Source organism: Ammospiza nelsoni, chromosome 4 (genome assembly GCF_027579445.1).
Source record: "Ammospiza nelsoni isolate bAmmNel1 chromosome 4, bAmmNel1.pri, whole genome shotgun sequence".
NCBI classification, from domain to species: Eukaryota; Metazoa; Chordata; class Aves; order Passeriformes; family Passerellidae; genus Ammospiza; species Ammospiza nelsoni.
The window spans coordinates 75687244-75711939 of record NC_080636.1 but is presented as its reverse complement, the minus strand read 5'-3'; the positions used below and the strand labels follow the sequence as shown (position 1 = coordinate 75711939).

The window sequence follows — 24696 nt, the reverse complement described above, 5'->3', positions numbered from 1 at the left end:
ACAAAACTGCCAGCTCACTGGACTGCTGTCCAGACAGGGCTCTGAAAAAATGTTCTGAAAACACATATGTTCCCTGGAAAACACAAGAAAACTTAAAAAGAAAGCAAGTTAATAATCCTAACACACTTTTATTACACCTTCTGACAAAAACTTCAAATTATCCAGACCAGAATTTATTTGCAAGTAACTAAAAAGGCATTCAAATCCAGAGCTTCGGCACGCTATGCTCTCTCTCCCTTCTCCAAGTTTTATCCCTGCTGCTGTGCTTGCCCAGCAGGCTCCCAGCCTGTTCCCTGCTTGCTCCCACGGCCAAGGCTGCCCTGGAACACCGCGTACTCCCGCAGGCATCACCGTCATCTCATTTAGGGCACGGAACGCTGGGGCCACGCTCTGCACCAGGGAGGAATTTCTGGAGCAAGGCAGAGGCAGCAGCAGGCATTTTGTCACCCTGGAAAGGCAAGGCTGTCCTGCTCTGACAGCTGCTGCCTGCAGCTATCTCCTCCCTCCCCTTTAAGGTGCCATGTTCGTGTAACCACAGCGGCACAAATGTCCTTCCTCACGTTTCTAACCAGAGGCAGAGGCACAGCCATGCACCTTGCTCCTCCATCCCAGCTGCCCATCTCCAGCACAGAGGGGGAGCACGCTGCTGGATGGGAGCACCATGAGCAGGCAGGCTCAGTTTCCAAAGGTTTGCTTCTAAATAGGTGTGCCATTTACCCATTCCCTTTGCTGAGGCAGCAGAACATGGGACGTGCACTTACAGAGGCCTCACTTCTGAAGGAGGGTGAGCAACCACCAATAAATCAAGCTGAACAAGCACCAAGACATCAGATTGTAAACTGAGCCAGCTGAGCTGGGGCACCTTTTTGCACTCCTAACAAACCTCTGTACTGGAAGCAGACCAACAGACAGAGAAAACTAAACTCTTACAACATAACATCAGAATCAAAACAACACGCACAAGAGAAATATAAGAATTACAGCTCAACAATCATCCTTCTCTATTCCCATGGTAAAATAGGTCCAGGATGGCTGCAGTAGAACAAGAGATAAATTGCAAGAGAAATATGAGGACACATGCTTCACCCTCAAGACTATTTTCTCATTAGTACATAATATTTCAATTCCATTTAAGATTCTTGTTTTTATGGTACCAGATAATTTGATTAATCTGAAATTAGTCTAAAATAACTTCCTCTGAAATACTCTTCAATGTAATGCTTTACCTCTTGATTAAACATTGTTCAGCAAAGAACTTGATACGTGGCATCATTGAGCATGCTGTACTAGAAATCTGGTTAAAATAATCAAGGGGTTTTTTTTATTATGTCATTTTCAGAAAACTTGAAAGGATCCCAAAATCAAAACTTAAAGCACTGCATGAGGTTGTTGAGTAGGTCTGTTCTTGTCCACCAAATGCAAAATAGTACACCTGCATAGAAACCATGTTTTTCTGGCTGCACAACCCCAGAAAAATGTTCCTTCCCATTTCCCCCAGCCTGATCACACTCCAGAAGCAAGACACAGGTATTCCACAGAATCTTTCCTCTTCTCTTGTCCTGGGTGTTATTCTCTTGTCCTGCTTTGCTCTTTGAGGAGACACCTTTGCATCAGAGCCTATACGAATTACCTGTTTCCTGCTGGAAGGGGTGTGTTACATTTTTGCCCCAAGACTGGGCTGGCAGTGACTGAGAGAGGAGCCCATGCTGTGACCCACTGCTGGAGAACAGCGCTCGTCACTCACAGGCAGAGTAAGGACAAACAAAGGGCTGTTTGTACAGCGTCTCCCATCAGCCCTCCCTCCCTCCTCTCATCCCAGCTCTAGCTCTCTCTGGGCACATCTCACAGGATACAGCTGCCAAGAACGTGGAAGGGAGTGAACCAGAAGATTAAGGTACGTTTTGCTACTGCAATTATCCTTGTCTACCTGCTCCTTCTAGTTACAGATTACAGAATTAGAAATACATATGGGAACATGCAGAAGAAGATTTGGGAGAAGCTGTTATATTGCAGGCAGCAGGTACCGTTCAAGGCAGTTGCATGGCTGGGATCCAGATCAAAATAATTCTTTTACTATCTTGCTTTTCTTCAAGGTTGGATACTCCATACGAACATCTGAAGTCACTAAATATACTATATTGCCTCCCAGTGCTCAATATAATATGGAGAGAGGTGTCTTCACAATGAATGGCTGTCTTAAAGAAAACTAACTGAGGTTTCATGAGAACTCAGTTTCTGGAAAGAATCATGGTATTGATGACAATTACAAAGCAGTAATTCAAGGAATTCGTTCTCAGTGGAATAGCTGCTGTCCTTACAGTGCACCAACTGTTCAAGCAAAATAGATGTAACAATTTCTTTTAATGGAAAAAAATCCTTCACAATATTATCAATTATGCAGTTCTTGTGTAATGATTTTTTAGTAATGCACTAATAAACCTAACTATCAAGCACTAACACCTAAATACTAAATACTCGGCATTTTACAGGTGCTTGTGAAAGGCAAATTTGACAAATAAATAAACACCAAAATACATTTCATTTTGAATAAGTGAAACAATTTTAATATATATATGCTTTTGAAGTGCAACTTGTTAACCTGGCACACGCCACTGGACAAACTGGAAAAGAACATACACCAAAAGTGTACACATTAATGTATTTCTTGTTTTCAGCATTAGGCAACTAGAAATACAACCTATTTAAGGGGGAAAGAATGATATATTTAATGAAGGATTGATATTTTTAATGGTTGATGGACCCACCTAAAAATATTTCTGTTTTCCCAACCACGCAGGATCTCTAGAAGTGCTGAAACACACATTTTGTGCCATTTCTCAGTTTTCTCTCTTTCTAACACCTGAGCTCCTACTGATACTGTGTGACCTTTAAAGGACATCACTTCCATGAACTATTACCCTGCTGTTCTTGGACAAGGAGGCTGAGACTTGGGGTTTTCTCTTCAGTGTGATTACCTCTGCATCTAGCGGATCCAAAGATTAGATGGTGCCAAATTGCCTGGCAAGATCCTGCAAACACTCTCAGCTGAACAAGCAAAGACAGCACTAATTCCTGACTCATCATGCATATTCCCAAACTAACCATTTTCCTCTAGGAAAAGCTCCAAAGTATTTCAAAGCACTTGTATTCCCAGGTGCATTTGGTGTTAAATCTTACTTACACCACGTCAAAATAATCAAAATAATTAAATGAAAAGAATTTTTGCAAATACAAGGAGCTCATTTTCGGTATTTTTATATGGCTCTACTCCTGCTAGAATTTGAAATGATAAAATCTTGATAGAGCAAGCTGGTCAGGCTTAGCATGCCTGGCATTGCTATCTTTTCAGAAGGCTTTATAAAATAAAGGACTTTAAGAGGATTCTTGCTGGCAATGAACGAGTCTCTGAGCCACATTAGTGATTGGATTCGTTCATTGAATTTTCCTGACTTGTTTTATGAGAAAAGCCTATCTTCTGTGCTATGCAACAGCAGACAATGCCTTTGACAGTCATTTTGAAATAAACATGCACATACTAGCTCTGTTCTTCACCCAGGCAATCAGTGACACTCCAACATCTGTTCAGCAGCACTCAGGAAAAGAAGTTGCAGCAGTGTGTCAGAGAGAGATGCTGCATCTGAAAGGTCTGCATCGATCCTGTGCAGGGAGCTGATGGAACACTGAGCTCCTTGGCAATCCTTCATCTGCAAATAGGGACTGCGCTCCCCCAGGAAACAAATACCCTTTTGAAGAAAGGCCTTTTCACAAAAAGTTTCTGTTTGGTTATGATCTACAAAAAAAAAAAAACAAACAAAAAACAAAAAACAAAAACAAACCCAGAGGAAATATTTAAGCAGAAACAAAATTATAATATTTTTTTCTGAATAATAACAATGTTTATAATTGGTAAAATGCATAACTGGTCAGAGGAGCTGTCTATCCATAGCTGTCCTGCATGTTGACTTAGCTAATACTGATTTTGGCACCCACCCATAGAAAATCTTCTGATGACACACTACAGCAATATCCTATTATTTTTATTAAATGGCAAGTAGTGAGTTACCTTAAAAATCACCTTTAAAATGTAGGCCATGATTTTTGAATCTTGCAGTTTGACAGAGTACAGAGAATGCACCTATTTTCAGGATGAATGTGCCTATTTTTCAAGAAGTGAATTCCTACAAATTTTGAGGAGGTAGGCAGCTGGCAACAGAGTCAAATGAGCATTTAAGTTGAACTCCAGGTAGGGAAAGATCACCAGAATTATTAGAAATTTAAAAAAATTCACAAGAGCAAGGTATCATGAATGCCTCATCCTCAGTAGAAGAGCACAGAATAATTCAATCAGAGGAAGCAAAGGCATAAACCCCCGGCTTCCTAATTTTCTCTTTCATGGAAATTTTCTTCCATTAAATACTTAAATAATTAAGCCAAACTATTTGAACAGAAGATTAAATTTTACTCCCTGACACTGGCATTTATCTAGGTATAGTATCAATAATTTTTTCTCTTTACGCATTAGACTTCTCTGAGCAAAGCCCTCATAACTTAAGTGTTTATACTCCTACAAAATAAACCCATGAATATAATAATACAGATTCTACACTCAAGTCTAAAAAACACCAGGCAATGTTTACTTTATTTGAGTAGTAGTTTTGAAGTCTAAAACTAATAAAGACAATATGTAATTCAATACTGCACTCTGAGGTAATTAAAAATAGATCCCCAAGGCTCCATAACTAGTAGTTTATAGGAGTCTTCTACTAAGAGTTCCCATACAAGTTCATGGAAACTAAAAGGAATTATTCAATGAATTTTGCTTCTACAACAGAAGCCAAAAAAAGCCCCAGAAGAGCTTATTCTCACTTCACTCATGTTCCTTAATATATTGGCCACTTTTTAATGTTTTATTTTGCTACTGATGTTCAAAAAAACCCAAGTTTAAATATAAAAATAAATAACCAAAAAGCTTTGAGTTTTTGCATTTTATCCCTAATATGAATTTCAATTTCCAGATTTTCTTACATTTTATTCATTGGCTGAAGAAATGGAAGATAAGATAGCTATAGTGGCAAGAAAACTACCTGAGAAAAATGACTAAAAAATACTGTAGATTTATATATTTAAAATTTTACTGTTTGTTTTTCAAGGGTGATCTCAACATTTTTTACAAAGTAATTCATATTATAGTCACATCTACAGCTGGCATTTTTTTCCTTATCTAGATAATAGCTCTACCATCTTAACTTCACCTTTGATAGTCTTTGATTAGATATTGTCTTGCACCTTCATAGTCTTTGATCAGATGTTGTCTTACACATTATTTTTGGGTTAGGCCATTCTAATCTTCAGCCCCACAATGAAGACCAGAGCTGGCCCATAACATTGTGTCAGAGCACCAGTTCCAGAGTGCCAACAAGATGAAGGACAGCAAAGTCTTCCTTAAGTCTTACACAAGAAAAATGAGTATACAGGGAGAGTGCTGGGCAGAGCTGGTCATTCTTTATTTTAATTTTCTGAGCAGAATTCCTGTTTAAATTCAGTTAAGATAACAGGTCCGTTTTGTTTGAGCATAAGGAAAGGTAAAAAACCCACTCTCCTAATATCAATAAAAATTCAGCTGAAATATTGTTCAAAAGCCTATTTTGAAAGTGAATGCAAGTTCAAGGATCCAAAGCTTTGTGGCATGGTCAGACTGTGCAGGGCAGCACAGAACAGCAGAGCCCACATTAAACAAAACATTGGAAAGCCTAGTGGCTAGCAGGAGAGTTTTGCAAGGGATAATTTATCCCACCTTTTAAAAAGCCAGTTAAACCACAATGACCTCCAGTAGCAAGACTCAACTAAGCAGTCTGCAGTACTAAAGAAACCCAATAAGGAAGATTCTCCTTAGTGCTGTATGATACCAGAGGCCAGGACAGCAGCACGTGGCACCACTGCAGACACTGCGTAATGCCTCAGCTTCTCATGCAGCCCATGACACAGGATTCAATCAGCAAAAAGGTTTTCTACAACTCTGATGGGGAAGGATGCTATTTATTTTATGTGAGTGACTCTTGTTTTGACAGGCAAGGTGGCCAGGGAGGCAAGGACACCCAGCCAGACATTTCCCCCTGGTTTGGTAGCAATCGATACAATCACTTACATCGCCAAAAAAACACAGCCAGCTCAAAGCAATTTTCTCAAGGCGAGAGGCCAAAGAAACAACAAAATTGCCAGCATCAGAAGCTTCAATTGGCAATGAAAGGATTCCCAAGGTTGTACAGAAAGTAATGAATATCAATTCTGCTGCAATATTATTTACCTCCTAGGAGAGTACACTCTCCAGCACTCAGGCTCAAATGACCGAAACTTCATAGGAAAGAGAAACGCAAGGCAGGAAGCAAACGAGGGAAAGAGCCCTGTTCAGCAGCAATAGTGTGTCACATACCTGTTTCTCTTTAGCACCCTGCTGTGGGAAGCCTGGCCAGCATGAAGATGCTCTGGGTGCTGCTGCTGGTGCTGAGCTCGGTGCCGGGTGCCCCCGCGGTGCCTGCCCAGCGCCACTCGTGCCACAAGCGGCTCCTCCGGGAGCACGGCTGCCACAGCGTCCCCGCGGGCACGGACAGCCTCCGGCACGTCCACGATGCTCTGCCACACCACTTCTGGGAAGGGAAGGGCTGCCAGGTCATCTGCTACTGCAACCTGAATGAACTGCTCTGCTGCCCGAAGTAAGATCACGCTCATTTCATGTAAACTCACATAGTTCTTCACAACTGCGTGTTATGTTTCCATCATTTTTATTTCCATCAGTTTCCATACGCAGAATAGGCTATCATTTTAAAGCAATTCCTCACTTCAAATGGTTTGAAATGATATCAAGATATAGCCAATTTTCTGTTACTGTCAGTTTTGAGGATTTGTTTTTCAGGGGCTCACCTAGGACTTGCTTAGCATATTTTGTAAACCTTCCCGTCCTATTAACAGGGAATTCGGCATTTGAATCACCCAACTTTTGAGTCCTCTGTTTGATCCAAACTAAGAATAACTACATCAAACACTTATTCTGAGCATTTTACAACGAAGAAGTTTTCAGGACCACAAAAAAAATCCTATTTGGTTCCTGCTCCATGGAAGAGAACTGTATTGCTATTCTAAACTGCATGCACATAAGCTGAACAAGTAATTCTGTAAAAATAGCTGTTAAAGCAGAAAAAACAAAAGAGGGGCACAGGGGTTCACATACACTTGTATAAGGCAAAGCAAAGATTGAGCCCAAGAACACCAACACCTCCCTGGCTTCCTTGCACTGCCGACAAAGTTGAACAGTGAAGTTCTCACTGAATTTTGGTTTTTGTTGCTGTTATATAGAAAGAACATTACTGAGTTAAAGAAACACCATCAGCCCATACTGGTTTTAGGTAATAAAATGTATCAAGAGGTGTTATTTCATTCAGCTCTTCAGCAACATCTTTTCTTCAGTAAATTTGGATTAGAAATATCAACAGTTCAAAATTTACTAATACTTCAGAGGCACCATATTGTGATGGCATTATATATGCAAGCAAAAATTATTTTTTTATATATGCTCCTCTTAATACTCATTTCTCAAGTCTCCTAAAATCCAACAAGGACAACTTTTCAGCACTCCTGTAGGGGACTCAAGTTGAATCAAACGGGAAAGACTTCTAAAGATAAAAACTTCAAACTGAGAGCAGGGTTTAAGTAAGATTTTCATCTTTCACTTTCCCTAAAACCAGATATGGTGTCCTCACCCTGAATCACACTTTGGGTCTCTAGCTTCAACCCTTGAGCAGCATAGTAAAGCCTCTTCCTTTGATAAAAATATGGAAGAAAATACTCCTTCCATCACCCTGAGGTACACAAGACCTGCTTTTATCTGTGCTCTCAGGACAAACTGCACTAAAACAGTATGTGTGCACATGCCAAAGTCCTTTATTTTGATAATATAACCTATTCAGTAAGTTTATTTTCTTAAAGTTAAAATACCAGGGTGGAGCTCTGCCACCCATTCAGCCAATGAAGGTTTGGCCATTGCTCCCACAGCAGGCTGGCAGAGGTAGAAATGCAGGATCTTCATCCAGACCTGCAGCTGCATTTGCATTGCTGGAAGGACATCCCACAAACACAGTAATCCCACATATATCATGATACATGCTAAAAAATATCCACAGTGGGAAATGCATGTCATATTAAAGCTCTAATAAACCAGTGATCTAATTGTTTAAATATGTGATCCTATCTTTCAGGGATATTTTCTTTGGACCAAAGATATCTTTTGTGATCCCCTGCAACAGTCAATGATTTGAGTCTGCAAGTGAAGATAACAGACATCATTCTACCATCATGTAATCATGTTTTTAAGGGTAAAACAAAACTACACCAACAAAAAACCTTCCTTTCTAATCACAAGCCATTGCCTCATTTTATACTGTAAAAAGAATTTCCTTTATAGAGTATCAAATACCTAAGAAATTTTCTTTTCTAATCTGGTAGCTGACCTAATTTCCATAAAGCCATTTCCATGGTTTAACAGACTGTACAAGCTCTTAATGTATCCTAATATTGCATACCCCAGCAAAAAGCATAACTCTTCTTACTCAGCACAATATCCTTAGTTAGTTTGGACAAATAAACTTCAAGCCTAAGCCTTCATGTTGTTAGGAACATGACTCTCACAGCAACTTATGGCAGTGCAGCTTCCTATTCCATTATTGCCATCACACTTTTAATGCCATTTTAAGCTGAAGCCACTCAATCCCCAGCACTTCTGAAGTAAAGCTCCCATGTTCTCTTAAGGCATCTTAAAATACATGCACATACAAAAGGCCTGTACTTCCATATCTGAAAGTATTTCACTGAAATAAAAAAAAAAAAAGAGTAAAAATTGACATCAACAGTACTAAAGCACACTTGGGTCTTGTGTCTACCTGGTCACCTGCCTTGACTGTGCAATCTCTAAACCCTTAAATTGCTTAATCTTAGCAGTGAATGTTTAAAAATATTAGAACAATATATTTTTTATTCAAGCTCTGTTTGAAATACAGTACTCCAAAGCAAGTTAAAATGCTGGCCTTTTTAGGCTAGCCCTGTAAGGCAATAGCTACAGAAAACACAGAGATAATCATCTTAATATTTAAGAGGTATTGTGATCTATGAGATAGATACAGAGAGATAAATTTTGACCATTATATGGCAATCTGTATTGGCAGGTGTTGAGAGGTGACCACATAATTTTAAGCAGTCACCTGAACAAGCCAGGCTTACAGGCAGCAAGCCTGACTTGCTGCTTTACACAAATAAACTCTTTAGCTATCAAGCCAGTCCCATGGAAAGTGTGCAGCACTGAAGGAACTGTGCAGTCATCTACCCAAAAAATGTACTTGCACTGTTCACCCAATACCCTTAGACCTTGGCCCAAACTGCTATCACCAGCTTACCATGCTTCCTTCGCGTGTCAGTATAAAAGATCACCATGACTGTTCTTGTTAGTAAACGAGGGTTGGATACTGGGGCAGGGGGTGATTATACACAGCCAATAATAAAGTAAATCTGTGTGTACTATTTTTGCCCTACTGACTGTTTAACAGTTTGTCACCAGGCTTTTTAAGCCTCATTTGTGTAATTATTCAAGCAGAATAATTTGGGCTTCCTACCAAATAATCAGTTGATAGTAAAATAAACCCCATAACTCTGGCAACCCAGTGAAAATATCCAAAGTCAGTGCTCTGCAAAAAAAAAAAAAAAACCCAAAAACTTATGGTATGTGCTCTTGTGTAAAGTCCTCTACAAGCTTCTAGCGTAGGTAAACTTCTGTTGTTTGTGCCATCTAGTTTCTACAAGAATCATGTTGTATATGCCTGGCATTCACAGCTTGGCAAACAGCTGTAGCAAAAAATGTTAAGGTAGATACAAGGCTGGGTACTAAAGTTGGTGGCTTTCAGTTAAAATTTCTTCCAAGACTCCTGGAAAATCCACAATCCACAACTTTGCCACTTTCCACAGGCAGCAAGATAGAGTCGCTTAAGTTACTACTTTAAAACTGACAAATAGAAACTTGCTTTTGTTTCTTTCCCTACTCTTCCTTCCCTCACACAATTTCATCTACAGGTCCTGCCAGGCCTAGGTGAGAACATTCAACCCTGTCATGCATTCAGAACAAAACTCTTTATCCTTTGGATGTCCTATCCATGACTAGGTTCCCTGGCTTTTTATGCAATTTGCACTTTGAAGGTAAGAAGCTTGAAAGTGTTCAAAGGACATTTAGTAAACAAATTGACAGTCCCTATAGTGAAATGGCCATGAAAACATATCTTCAAAGAAGCAGCAATTTTAGCTGTCACTAGCTAGATATCACTGTCCTGAACTTAGGCCAGCACTGCAGAACTGTGTTGTGGAAATAGATAAAGCAGTACAAGTGAAAGAAATCACACCATTGGGAAAGCAGCCAGTCTGAGGTTAGGGTTTATCATCATTCAGTTCTATGCAAGCCTCACAGGTCAAAAAAAGCAAAGTGAAGCATCTTAGTTGTAGTGATGCCTGCAGAGTAGTAATTTACAAAAAAACTCGAAAGATTAACATCAAGCAGATTAGATCACAGACATACTGCTTTCTTATTTTTCCCAAATTAAGGAAAAGCTTATAAACATCTGATAAGGTTGGGAGTTGCAATGAATGCTAACTGGACCAGCTGAAGCCATGTCCTCCTCAGTTTTAAGATAAAAACTATTTTCCCTCAGCTGTTCATTCATCCTACATGCTTAAGTAGAAAGAAATAATTTTCCATACACCACACATTTAGATTGACAAAATAGTTGCAATACAAGAAGTCATTCATAATACCATCTTCAACATCAGAGATTTCTAAGACAATCAATTAAAAGCCTAAGTATTGCTGGATATTATTCTCCATAAGCTACCATGGGTTCTGGGTTTATTGAGAGGGGGTTATTCCTTTTAGACAGGCCTGAGCTAATCCATGCAATGGAAAAGAAGCAGTGTGCCTGTTAGAAGAGGCTGTATTGACCCCACACAGGCTCAGCTCTCATTCTCCAATTAAGTTCTTAGCAGCAGTCCATGCAGACAAATGGAGAAGTCAGCAGGTAAAGGATTTCTTACCGAGTCAAAGGATTTCTCAGCACAGCAAGCTGCAGCAGTCTCTTCATCTGTACTTACAGCTTTGAAATTCAAGAGCTGCATTTTTTTCCATTTTAATATAGGAGCAGGAAGGCCTCAGTGCTTGGAAGCACGTATCTCAGCAATGACACAATGAATAAACAAATCAAAAAATCCTCCAATACTTGTTTCCAAAGGGGGAAAAATTTGTTACTCAGCCATTTCTGCCCAGCTAAGAACAGAACTGGCACTTAAAACCTTTTACCTTAGGAAAAAGAACTTATTGCCAAGTCTGCTACAGTTGTTTTTTTTAAAGGCATTGCATCATAAGCACTTGAGGCACACTTATAAATATATCCTTGGCACGTTTCAATTGAAAAATATTTTAATATTATTACATAGTTCATTAAAGCTTAACTATTAGGTACAAGTATCATAGAATCGCAGAATATGCTGAGCTGGATGGGACCTGTCAGGATCGAGTCCAACTCATTAAAATTACAGACACACCCATCTGAGCAACAATATCAGTGATATTTATTTAAAATACTTTTGCTGAGGAAATTTGTTTCATAAGGGATGGTTTTCAAACAAATCAGCAAGGTTATGAAAAAAAAAAACAGACAAACTCTCTCAGGAGAAAAAGTTACAAAGAAAGCTTTTGCATATCAACAAAACCTCAGTCTTTTCATTTGCAGCCTGAGTCTCAGTCCCAACCTTTTCTGCCTAATGAATCCCACTATCCATCTTTAGATCTGGTTTGTTCTTGTCATTCTTCACTGAGTAGATGAAGTATGTTAAGGTGTCCTTTTCATTCACTGGAATTGTCCTAAAGTGGCAGCCAATTATCTATAAAGGAAGAATGCAAGGAAATTAAATAATCACTCTTACATGCATAAACTGAAGATTCGTATTTAAATGTACTACATTCAAGTTTAAAAGACTGATTAAGAATTTACAAAAAAGGAAATTCTGCCTCTCTTCAGAAGTCTTCAGTAGTCATAAAAAGGTAAACAGGAACTATTTTACTGATAACTGTGAACTAAATGTAGGAGATTGTACCCCTAATTTCCAAAGTAAAAAGCTGAGAATTTTTTCAGGGGAAAAAAAACCCTCAAAGCTATCAGAACAATCAAGGGACTACCATTACATTTGTTTAGTTAGAGCTTGAATATAACAGATAATCACTACAGAATATCAACAGTGACAGTACAATTATGAGAGGCTACTGCTCTCCACTCAACTTGGGAGGTGGTGTCTGCATCAAATCACATACAGAAACACTTAACACAACACAAGAATTACCAGAAATTTATAACTGAACATTCAGCACTTCAAAACAAAGCTATTAATGAAAATTCACCATGCTGTAACCATTGAAATACAACAATCCGTAAGCAGTTCTTGAATCACTTGTCATTTCATCAGTCTTTCCCTTCATCAAAATAAACACCGGCTTTAAAAGAAAGTTGCAAAATATTGTAACTGAATCTGTTCTCTGGCTCTTTGCCAGACTGGTAGATTAAAAGGATGAAGTGAAAAACATGGGACTGCTCACTTAAGCACCACAGGATATGTGTGGGATAAATGGATAAATGTTCAGCCTAACTAAAAAATTCGGAAACTTTCTAAACTCTACCCCAAAAGCATTCACAGAGAAGCAGTTTGACACAGTAATTTGATGAGAACTTCCAGTAACAGCTAGAGCAGTGTCCATGGTCTGTTGGGACAGATTGCAAGGAATCAAATGTACTGTGTATTAAGGAAGCTCTGTGGCTACAGCTCACAAATACCTGCAGGTCAGTCAAATCAAGCATGTGGCAGAACAGCTTTGCCCATGCACACCATGCACCACTGGAATAACCCAGTGCAAGTATCCTATGAGAGGTACCTATAGCAGACCCTGCGAAACACCAGTTGTGCAGAACAAAAACTGCCTGTGATTTTTCAATTCACAGTCCTTCTAACTCAAGAGCTAACCTAGATATAAGAAAACGGAAGACTGATTTTGCATTCTCACACTTAGTGGCAGCAGGGCTATTCCTTTACAGTTCAGCCTTGAGATCACCCACACCTTTAAGAGCCTTGTTTTTAATCCACACAGATTAAGGAGAGATGAAAACAGTGTCTGCACTTACATACAGCTGAACGTATCACTGCACAAAAGTGAAAAATCAGTAGCTATACCTTCCTGTTAAGATCACCAGCCCTTCCACTTATTTACATCAATGTGCTGTGACTGCACCTTTGCAGCACTGAAGAATTCCTATAAAACAGCACTCATGCAAAGCAAAGATGCTATCATACAGCTGCACTGACATGCAGCTTCAGCACTTTTGGAAACAGTAAATTCCATGTAATTCCAGTTTTCTGACAGCAGATTCCAGTGGTTTTAACAGAATTAATTATCAGCAGAAGCATGTTTTTTCAGGCTTCTGTACTTTACACATACAGAAACCTACGTTTGCAGTAACTAGCTTTTTAAAGCAAAGTCTGAACTTCACCGGAACCTCACTGACAGCTCTCAGTTTCTAGTTCTTTCCAGCAGGACATTTCAGGTGAAGCTATGATTGATGCACAGACAGAATAAACCCATGATTCTATGACATTCAGGGGCATGAAGACCATCTTACTGCTCCAGCTTAACACTGTGTTTACAAGCAGCACACACTCCTTTTGGAAGATGAGAGTCCCTCCTCTGGAAAGAGCTTTTACTTTTGATTTACTTAGCTCAGGAGCTGTGGCCAATGAAGGAAGCTAGATAAGCAGCTCCCTTTTGTTCTCTTAAAATCCAGATTATATAGGCACTTTATGCAAGGATCACAGTGCATAGAAAACCACATGCCACAGCAAGTTGCATTTTCTATTATGGGAAACACTCATACATACTTCAACAAGCTGTGCTTTGTTAAGGCCCGGTCTGGTCTGTAGCTTGAAGTGTCTTTTGTACCTTCGAAGCGTGTTTACTTGTAACTGATATAAATCAACCTAGAAGAAAAGAGGGGGAAGGGGAAGAAAACAATCTAATATAACTGAAAAAAATTCAGTCATTAACAGTTCGTCTCGCAAAAGCATTTTGGAAAATCACAGATACACAAGTGTAAACAGTCAGCTCAGCAGATGTCATTTTGACAAAAAACAAACCTTCCAGCAGAAAGGAAAATAGCCCAGCTCAGTTTAAGAGTGTTTTGTTGTTACTGAGCATGCCTCTACCTCCCTTTAGCTGTGGACGTTATTTTGAATTCACTATTGTATTTGCATCCATTCTGGAATTTTGTTTCCTTCCTACTTCCAGCACGATAACACAAGCCCAATAGCAACTTTTATATAACATCTATAAAAATGCTAATCCAAAGGAGGATCAGCATCTATACTGTATATTCAGCCATTATTTCATTACCCTGTACTGTAATTTAAGCCATTAAATCTTATGAAGATTTCATACAAGACACCATGCACCATGAAAGATATCTGCACCATGAAAGAGCACATATTAGAATCAGGACAGAGTCCAGAATGCACAAGTATTCTTGTCTTTAGGTGACGAAAGAAAACAACTGGTCTTGCTCTCCAAATGTATCCCTGCTACACAAGCAATATGCAGGAGTTATGTGCATGGGCATAAACGTCCAAAATTCTTTCTCAATGTCATTCAGCAGTTGAGAGAATTACACAGAGTCCTCTCAGGGATACAAATACACAGCCTTAATCCAGTACTCTGTCAGTTTTGAATCCTGTGTACTCTGATCAGTCACTTCTCCCAGCAACAGCTTACCCTTCCCATCCTCCCTGACAACCTAAGAGAGCTTAATCAGATGACTGAGTGGGAGAGCAGGCTCAGAAAGCAGGCTGAGTGAGAAATTCTATTAGGTCAGTTGCAATTACAGAAGTATTCTCCAAACTCACTGCATTAAAGATTGATGAAGGCATTCACCTTTGCTTTAAATTCATTTAACAGCCTCACTGCAGAACACTTAGAACAGCAGTGCTACTGCACACTTGGCAACCTGGCCAGGCCTGAAGTGAGGTCACCTTGCAAGATAAAGGATGGTATCCCTTAGTGTTTCTAAAGTTTACATGGCATTAAATTACCATTCCCAAGCCACAGTGGGGTAGCCACCCTTGCAGCATCACGCAAAGGACGAGCAGCAGCTTTTCACCAAACCCCAGAAGCTACCAGTACTGCAGGAGTTTCTTTTCCTCCTGTAGGAATCGTTTCCAACCAGTAAAGATGGGCATGACTGAGATGGAGCAGGAGAGCCTTACAACTCTTCAGAAGAATGACACTTTTTTCCTTAGCAAACTGGGTAATAATTGAAAATAAAGGTGGTCAAGGGCAAACAAGTATCTAAGGCATACCGGAATTACAAGGAATGAACATACTGCCCTTGTCCAAACAGCCAGCTGACACTCCTCAAAAACAGTTCCCAGTTTTCTTTTTTGTAATACTACTGTTAAGGGAAAAAAAAGCTTGTTTTCTTATCTGGAGATATCCATCAGTTGTGACATGTTTTATAATCCTGGCATAAGGAAACAAAACAGGCTTCCAGGAGAGCTGCAATGACACAGTGTCGGAGAGCTACCTGAAGTCACTCATAGCACTAGCTTTAGACAGAACTTTCCAAGAAACAATCCCAGATATTTAACAGACAGACAACACCACCCAGCATCAAACTACTTGCAATCTCCTAAAATCCTCTTAGCCAGAGCCTCCAGACTGGAGCCTCGGGCACAGATTCCTGAACAAAGTTTCCTGCTTACTTGCTGTTATCTGCAGATGCTGACCGTAAGGATGCCATTAAATTAACACTTACAGAGCAATTTCTGAAGAATGTTTAAACAATCCCTCTCAGAAGGGACCACGTAGGCATAACAGCCTCTGCTCAAAATTAACACTGTGGAGCACCTGCTAAGCAACGTTGTAGCAAAAATAACCCAGAGCACGTGTAAGAAAAAGAGAGCCTTATGTTAAAGACTGACCCATTATACCATGAAAAAAGTTGGATGCTTTAGTTCCCTTATTTTAATGGGTCAGATTTCACTGATGTGCAGGGGAGAAAATAGGTTGAAAAGCCACGGTATTTCTCTACTCCACTCCTTCACAGCAGAGCTCCCCAAATGGCTCTTCCCCCCACAGCGGGGCAGAAACAAAGCTGCCATCATTAAACTCTCATCTTTAAAGTGACTAGGGCAATGGAATAATTGCCAAGAACCATCTGCAATACATTTAGCACAACAGGGACAGAACAGAGAAGCATTTATATCCCAAGCATTATGTGCAATTCCCTTCAGGTTGTGAGCTCCTGTAAAACATAAGAGCTTGAGCGCCAAGGAGGAGGAAGCTGGAAACAGTAGATTTCTGAGAGAACCATCAGACACTTAAAAATAGAGACTCTTGTTCATTGTACTCTGCACCATTTAATCACAAAACATTCCACAAAACTCAGGTAAATTCTGTTGTATTAAGAACAATGCAAATCAAAGATCTTCCCTTTCCCACATGCAAGATAAGCTGTAAAAGTGGGAGGGTGGTGTTGGTGCAGACTCGGTGTCATTAAGAAGCTTAACACGGTAACTCGAAAAACCCCAAACAACTGTTTAGCTACCTCTGGAGTGTCGATGTCTTGCACTGGTGAATCACCATCATCATCGCTGCCTTTCCTCTTTCTTCTATTTCTCACACTCTGAATTAAATTTTTGTGGAAGTCACAAATGTACAGATGTCTTGCCTAGAAGAATAAAACGGCATCTTTCAATCAAACCCACGGAGTGTATCCCCCAGACTAGAGTGCACGAAGACAGACAATGCTGAGCACTCACAGCCACTTAAACTGGGTTGAGGAAGCTTTTTTACCGGCTTCTTCTAAAGGGAGAGCGCGCTGCACTGCTGCAATGGGCCGATGCAGCAGTGCCAGGCTGTGGAGCCACGCAGCACAGCCCGCCCTCCTTCCCTCCCTCCGGCCGCGCATCGCACCGCGGGGCCGGGCAGCACGCAAACAAAAAACAACTCTCCGCGTTCTCTGCAGGGCTGAGAGAGGCTCTCATTTCCCCAGCTATATCCGCCCCTCCTTGTTTTACTTCCGCTACCCGGCGTGGTCACGCAACACACTTATTTTTACTTTCTTTCTTTTTAACAAGTTTCCCTTTCGTGGGGATCTGCACGCTTTGGCAGATCTGGGCCCGGGGCTGCCCGGAATCCCCAGGTCCGCGTGTTTTGAGTGCAGAAGAGAGCACGGGGCAGCGTTGGGGACGGGCTGCACAGCGGGGCCGGGGTCTCTGGGGGAACACGCAGCCCCGGCCGGCGCAGGGCGCTCCCGCCGGCCGCCCCACGCTGCAGCCCGCCTTGCCCTCCCCTCCCGCGGCACCGGCGAGGGCGGGCGCTGCCCCGGCTCCCGGGCAACCCGGCCCGCAGGAAGGCGGCCGGCCCCCGCCCTGCCCGGCCGAGCCGTGCCGCGCAGCGCGGGGCCCGATGGCTGCCGAGCGGAAGATGGAGCGGCACGGCAGGAGACGCGCGGCGCCGCAACACGAGGCGGGGCGGCGAGCGCGGCCCTCGCCAGCAGCACAGACAAACTAGCGCGCCGGAGCCATGCAGGCTGCGCTCCGCTCCGGCCGGCAGCGGTGCTTCCCGGCCACGCTCAGCCCGCTCCGCTACAGCGGGGCACACGCAGTCGGTGCCCGGGCTCCTGGGGCTAGAGGGGACCCCAGGGGCAGGCAGGAAAGGCGGGCGCTGTCCCCCGCCCGGAGGGACTTTCAGCCAGCGCTCCTGCCGCGCCAGCCAAACTCGGCCATGCCACCGAAAAGAGCTGGGAAGGGGAAACGAACACTTCCCCGCCGCCAAACACCCCTCCTTCCCCACTAAACTTGATTAAAAGTCCCCCGGCCAACTAAGACACAGACGCAGCGACCAACCGGCCGCTTTTGTCCGCCCGCCCCGCCGGCTGCCCTGGCGCGTCCCCCCCTCGCGGACTTACGCTCTTGTCCAGCTCGATCTTCACCTTCTTCTGCGAAATACTCTTCTGGATGCGCTTGCTGAAGCTGGCGTTGCCGGCGGTGCGGCCGCATCGCTCCCCCTCCTCCCGCAGGCAGCACAGCTGCCCGGCCCCGGGGCCGCCCGCGCACCCGCCGCCCGCCGAGCCCGCGGCGGCGACGGCGGCCGGACCCAGCCCCGGCGGCGCTGGCGGCGGCGGCACCTCCACGGCGGAGCCCGCATTGCCCACCACCGGCGCGGCGGCGGGGTCTGCCCCGCGCTGGGTCACCTCCTCGGGGGCGAAGCCGTTCATACCCGGCGCCACCGCCGCGGCCGGCGGGATCCCGCCCCGCACCAAACTTCCCCGGCGAGGCGCCGCGGCCCGGCGGGGGGCTCCCCGCTCCCTGCCTGCCTCGCTTCAGCGGCGGCACCGGGGCGCAAGCCTGCCCTGCAGGGCGGTCAGCCCACGCGTCGCGGGAAGGACCCTCCCGCCAGCAGCGGCCGGCCGAGCCCCGCGACTACCGGAGCGGCAGCGGCAGAGCCCCGCGGGCCGCCCCACTTCCTCCTTCCCCCCCTGTCATGTGGAGACTCTTCAGCTGTTTCCTATGTAACAACAGCAACCTGCCGCCCCGCCCCGCCCCGCCCCGCCGCGCATGCCGGCTGCCGCGCGCGGCCCCACGGGAAGCGCAGTCCCTGCCCGGGGCACCGCGCGGCGGCGGGAGCGCGGCCCGGGCACCGCCGGGGGCAGGACGCGCTGCGGCAGCCGCTGCTTTACCCGCGCCGCGCTCCGCTCCCTCTGCCTCCCGGTCTGCAGGCTGGGCCCGCTGCAAAGTCCCGCGCGTCAAGCTCTCTTTTTCTCCCTTCCCGCGCCTCCGCCGTGGGATGTGAATGTGGAAGGGCGGCCCCGGAGGGTGTCGCGGGTCGGAGCTGCCGACGGCACGGCCGAGAGCGTACCCGCGCTCCTAGAGAAGCGACGCGGGGCCGGCGGCCTCCGCCGCCTCTCGCGGCGCCTCGTTGTGCCGCAGCGGCTGCCCCTGTTCACTTGTTCTCGCTGTAGTGTTCTAGCCGCAGCCGGCACTGCTCGGGCTGCTCGTTCCGGACCGTCTGTCTCCTGCCTTCCCTCTCGGCCTCTTCCTTCCCTGGCTCCTTTCTTTCCCGCTGACTGTCGGCCATGGCCGGCAGCGGCTGCCGCTGCCCGAGAGGACGGGCGGGCTCTGTGCGGGGCTCCTGCCGCCCCGCTGCGGGAGGCAGCTCCGCGGGAGCCGCAGCGCAGCCGCCGGCTCTGCGTCTATCGGCGGAAAACCAACGGAGCTCCGGCCTTTGTTAGAGCTGATTTTACAACACGCGTAGTCAGGGCTCCGTCCTGTGTTCCTGTGCAAAACCCTCTGAAAACAAAGGCGACTTAGAGTGAGAGTTTCCAGTTAAAAAATCCATTTAAAAGGATTTTTTGTTGGTAAAGGTGACTGTAACAACTGAAAACCCTTGAGAATGCAGAATTATTTTCGCTAACGATGAACCAAGCAAGACCTTGCTGTGCACACGACAAGGTAAAATAGACGCTCTGAGAATACTTGACAAAAGCAGGTATTTTTAGTTTTGAGGCTTTACAAAGCTACGTAAGAGATGCGTTGGCATTAAATCATTTAACAATTCAGCTATTGACAGCAGAGTGGCAAAAGCAGCAAGCTCTGATCTACTGTCCTTTCAAGCACATTCAAAGGAGGCACAAGGAAGGGAGAGGTTTTGCTTTCCCTTTGAACTACCGCAAATATTCCCTTAAATCTCAGAAGCGGCATCTGAGCTGAGCGTGCTCAAAGCGCAATGATTTAATCGCTGAAATATTTGACCGTATCGCTTGCTGTGCATTTCCAACTTGAAGGAGAGAAGTAGCAGGGAGGCTGGTGAATAATTCAAGGAGACACAGATCCTGCGTAAGCCAGAGTTCTGCCTGAGCCGGGAACACGATTATAGAGCAGTTTCAGTTTGTGCTGCAGATGGCTCCTTAATCTGATTGCGTAACCTGGTATTAGAGAATAAGGGTCGGTCCCACAGCCGCAGCTGAATGAAGGATACAGTAACTGAAGCTGCGCTGAGCTAAAGTCACAGCAGCTATCCACGGGACACGTTTCAGTGATTAGCAAAGGGAATAGGAGAAGAGGTGGAAAAAATACTGAGCTCTGCTTTGTTGTCAGCCAAGTTGAAGACTGTATAATACCTAGGTTATTTCCACGCTCTGCTGCTGAGCAATCTCAGGCAGCAAAAGTTTAACTGACGTTTTGAGTTCCTTGTGACTTCAAACTTTTGAAAACTGTAATAATGTTAAGATAAAAAAGAACAAAAACCCCAATAACAATCATAGTAGACGTTAAAATCTGGGAAAAGTGGGACAAGGGTGAGTTCCAGGAATTCTTCAGTGGAAATCTGGGTCATGAATAGCAATTTCTAGACTCTTGGACTATGTCTTTTGAGGTTCTTTTGGTTTTTGGGTTTTTTTCCAGATGGATTTGACCTTACTCTGAGCATAAAATATGTCTATCTGGGCCTGGCTGTTGTTGTTTGGTTTGATGGAAAGATCACTTGTGCATTTTAAATGTTTCTGATCCTCTTTGTACAGTTTGGGAGCAGTTAAAAGCCTGATTATGTTACCCAGCCGTGCTTGCCAAGATGCTAATTTATAAGTAATTTCAAGTAAAGTAGTATCATAGTTTCATGATTAGGTCACAATAAGAGAGTCGTGGGACTTAGAAAGATGGTTCTGTTTCTGCTGTAAGCTGCTCATTTTCACACCTGTGCCTCTTTGTGCCCATAAAAACATTGCTGTGGCTGCACAGCAAACTCTGTTGGGTTACAACTAGGCTAGCAGCAAGAAAAATCGTTTGGACTTTCCTGCTCAGTTGCAAGATGCCCCAGCACTCAGGATGGTGCAGTAGGAGGGCAGGACTGTGTGACCACCTCATTTGGTAGGAATGCCTGCATACAGTTACAAAGAAATCATGTTACTTTTAATCTTGCATCACATGTGGGATGAAAAATACAAAGAGCTGCAGCTACATGGGCTTATCACAGTATGAAGCTTACTTACTACAAAATGGATTTGCAAACCTTCATGAAGCTTGGGCTACATGAAATGAAAACAAAAATCATTGTGGAGTATATTGTCTAAAATTACAATTTTTTAACATAAACTGTAGTACTGGGTACCGTAAGTATTCAGATATAAATAAAGCATGTATGGGACAAATTTTAAATTAACACAAAAACGTGTAGTATTGCAACCATATACTGATTAAACTTCAAAAATTAAATCAGTTCAAAGGAAACAGGAGCTCCAAACCAACTATCCTGTACATGACATGTCACTAGTACTCACAGCAGAGCTGACTAGTACAGAAGGCAGCAGTAATCTGTATCCCTTGGGGGTGCCAAGAACACAGCATGGATGACTTGTGAGTGACATGCAGAAAGAGCAGGAGCTACAGCATCCCAAAAAGTCTGGATTCACAACTCCAAGGCTCTGAAGTCAGCGGGACTCAGTGGCCCCTCCTGGCACCGAGGCAGGCCAGGCACAGGTGGGAGCCCAGCAGCTTGTTCTTCTCTGAGATGCCATATGTCCCAGCTCCTGTTAGCTTTTGATTGATGTGTTTTGTAATTTGAGAGAAAAGAATGATAATCAGATACATCACCTTGGATATATTGCAAGCACATTGCTGGTGATCACTCCTGGAAGATAAATGTGGCTCTTGCAACTTTGTATGCATTTCCATGGCAAAAAGTTCAGCTGGGGAGGATGATTCCTTCCCCAGCAGGTACCATTCACTTGAAGTCCAAGGGTACGTTCATGCACTTGTGTTCAGCACCTGAAATTATCCTGTTGGCAAAAGGAATAATAAGGAAAACTATTGGTAGACATTTTTCTCAGCAAATACACATTTTATTTGGTATGTATTATAACTACTTCAGTGAAAAAAGATTCCTTTAAAACACTTGAAAAATTCTGCAAATTCCATGACACACCCTCGTCATTTTAATAAAAAAAACAATCTACTTGATAAGCAAGCATTCATAGGCTGTGATAAAGAACACTGACCAAATCTCTCCTTCCTTACCAGAAACAAGTGCTATTTTTTTTATTTTTTCTTTTTTCCTGATTTTTTTAATATCTTATTTTCTTTTCCCACTCCAGCACCACCTAACCTGCTACTGCCTCTTGCTCTGCTTCTAATTTATTGCCCGAATTTGTTAAAGCATAGACCCAAAGCATAGGAATATTGGAACTTGCCTACAGACAATTTTTTTTACTTCTTTACATATTTTAGGCTAGGATAGTAAAGTATGATTTCACATAATTAATTGTATAACAAAACATAATCTGTATTAGTACACATAGACCTCATTGTATATGGTTCAAGAAGTACAGTAATAGAAAAAAGAATCATAACTTTAACCAGAGTTATCTCCAGGTCTGAATCCAGCTGAAGCCAGTCTTTTTTTTATAGGCATTTGGCCTTGTACAATGGAAACTCAAGATGTATGAAAGAGTATATATAACAAAAGCTTTTATTTAAAGATTTAAAGCAGTAAAGAAGGTCCAAAACTACACATTTTGTTTTAAGAATAATTTAGGATTAAAACTATTAAACCCATGTACTGTAAGAGCTTTAAAATTTTGTAATGGTTTGTGCAAATTCTCTTTCATAATAAGCTATTAGTTACAGGAAGCATGGGAGGATCTTCTGGTAGAAGGCATCGTTCTTATGTGCAAAAATAATGTTATGTTCTTTGTTAAATGTACTTGACAAATTATTTGTTAGTGGACTTAAACAATGAAGGATGTGTTAGGAGAGGAAGTTCAAGTACAATGACCACACAGAAGCAAAGGAGCCAACCTCCAGCTTTGCCTTAGGTACCCCTCAGTTTCAACACCCCTCCTCCTCCTCAGAAGCCTCCACTCAACCCAAGCACCTCTATCGGCTTATTTCACAGTCACTCATCTCCTGTTCATCCAGGTTGCTTTGATTAACATTTTGCTTCATATTATATGAGATTGCACAGTTAGAAAGAGACTCCATTAAATCATCACTTATGCTCTTCAGAAATATAAAGCAGCTATCTGAAACATATTGTGGAAAAGTATCGCCCCCAGAGGTTTTGTGTAATGCAATAAAAATTTAACTACTAGTAATAGACCAATGTAGTATAGTGCTTAAGAATTATTCTTCAATCCTTTGAAATGAAATAAAAAACTTGCTCAGATTTTTTTCCATGTAAGATAAACTGTCATATCTTTTCAGTAAATTTTGCTGGTCTCTAATGCACTCTTGATGCCACAAAAAGCACTGCACATACTGTACTCTGTGCTACAGCCTTGCATTTTGTGAGCTACTGTTTTCTTGTTATAGGAATTCAGATTTGACAATGGCTTGGACCTCTTGCTTTGTATAACACATACTACACTATCTTCAGATTTCAGGTTTTGTCAGAGGATCCTAGAGTCTACAGGGCTCTGTTACACCACCATATCCTCTTCTGATACATATTCATTTTACAGAAAGGAAAACAGGAAAGTTCTGCAGCCTTAAGAGCCTCTTTGAGTGCCCTTGTCTTTGCAGTACAGTTATAACCATCTCTAGGTCTGACTTAGCTCTAGTTGAATTTAACAGCTGGTTTTAAGTGCCTCTTGGGAGCAGGTGAACACTTCTTCCATCAAACCATCAGTCAGATACTTGGATTCCCTCAGTAAAAACAACATAGTCTGGTACTAATGCAGACACTTTCATAAAAATAAATTAGTAAAATTACAAGTGCATTTGGGGTTTAAATGCTTTCCTGACCTCCTGCAGAGTTCCTTCTGGATAAAAGATACAGATAAGATTATATTCCAACAAACTCAACCTCCCCTGATACTGTAAAGTTCTTTAGCAGTATAGGGTAGGGTATGCAATGGGGTGCTAAGGAAATGATACATTTATATCATCAGGTGCTGGAATATCCCATGGGAACCGTGACTAAAAATGAGGCTGATGATTCAATCAACAATTTCAAAACTTCATCAGTGTTTTCTTTCTAGTCTCAGATCACCTGTGTATCCTGTGGTCATTTCTATGACACACATCACAGCACTAGTTGCCAGAAGTAACAGAATAAATTATTCTCCCAACAATGTCTACATGAACAATAATGCATGACCAACACTTGAGACCCATTGAAGTTTAATGAGACCCATTGAAATGAATTTAAGCTTTTCCACTGTCTGAATGCAAGACAAAGACCAGTATGGTGATGAACATCACAGTGCTGACGAGGTGCTTGGTTGTTACCAGCCAAACCTGCTTATCTCTGCTGGCTCCTTCCTCTTGCAGCGCAGGACACACAGCCTTGTCAGCTCCCACTATTCTCTTCCCCAGAAGAGTTTAGAGCTGCAGTGACATAGCAAACACATCCTGCTGGCGGGTTCAGCCTCAGTTCAAGTTTCTAGCCCACATGACCACAGAAGGAAAGAGTTCCTTAGATTGGACAAAGGAACAAACAAAGCATTCTGGTTAGTCAATATTTGTAAGTCACCGTGGGTTGACAGGGACTTCATTCTGGCAGCAGCAAGCTCCAGCAGCTACTGT

General features: G+C 42.9%; 2 protein-coding genes across 2 annotated transcripts; one reads left to right on the top strand and one right to left on the bottom strand.

Moving 5' to 3' along the window:
- The first annotated feature begins 1858 nt into the window (after positions 1 to 1858).
- Positions 1859 to 9742, top strand: SCRG1 (stimulator of chondrogenesis 1). The gene is made up of 3 exons (XM_059471003.1): positions 1859 to 1894; positions 6445 to 6710; positions 8250 to 9742. The coding sequence occupies exons 2-3, from the start codon at positions 6472 to 6474 to the stop codon at positions 8302 to 8304; spliced, it is 294 nt and encodes a 97-aa protein (XP_059326986.1). The 5' UTR covers positions 1859 to 1894; positions 6445 to 6471; the 3' UTR covers positions 8305 to 9742.
- Positions 9743 to 11630: 1888 nt separating this feature from the next.
- On the bottom strand, positions 11631 to 18672 carry SAP30 (Sin3A associated protein 30). Its single transcript, XM_059471002.1, has 4 exons — positions 18087 to 18672; positions 16722 to 16844; positions 14005 to 14103; positions 11631 to 11964 (listed from the first exon to the last, which is right to left on the bottom strand). The coding sequence occupies exons 1-4, from the start codon at positions 18393 to 18395 to the stop codon at positions 11842 to 11844; spliced, it is 654 nt and encodes a 217-aa protein (XP_059326985.1). The 5' UTR covers positions 18396 to 18672; the 3' UTR covers positions 11631 to 11841.
- Between the last annotated feature and the right edge of the window lie 6024 nt (positions 18673 to 24696).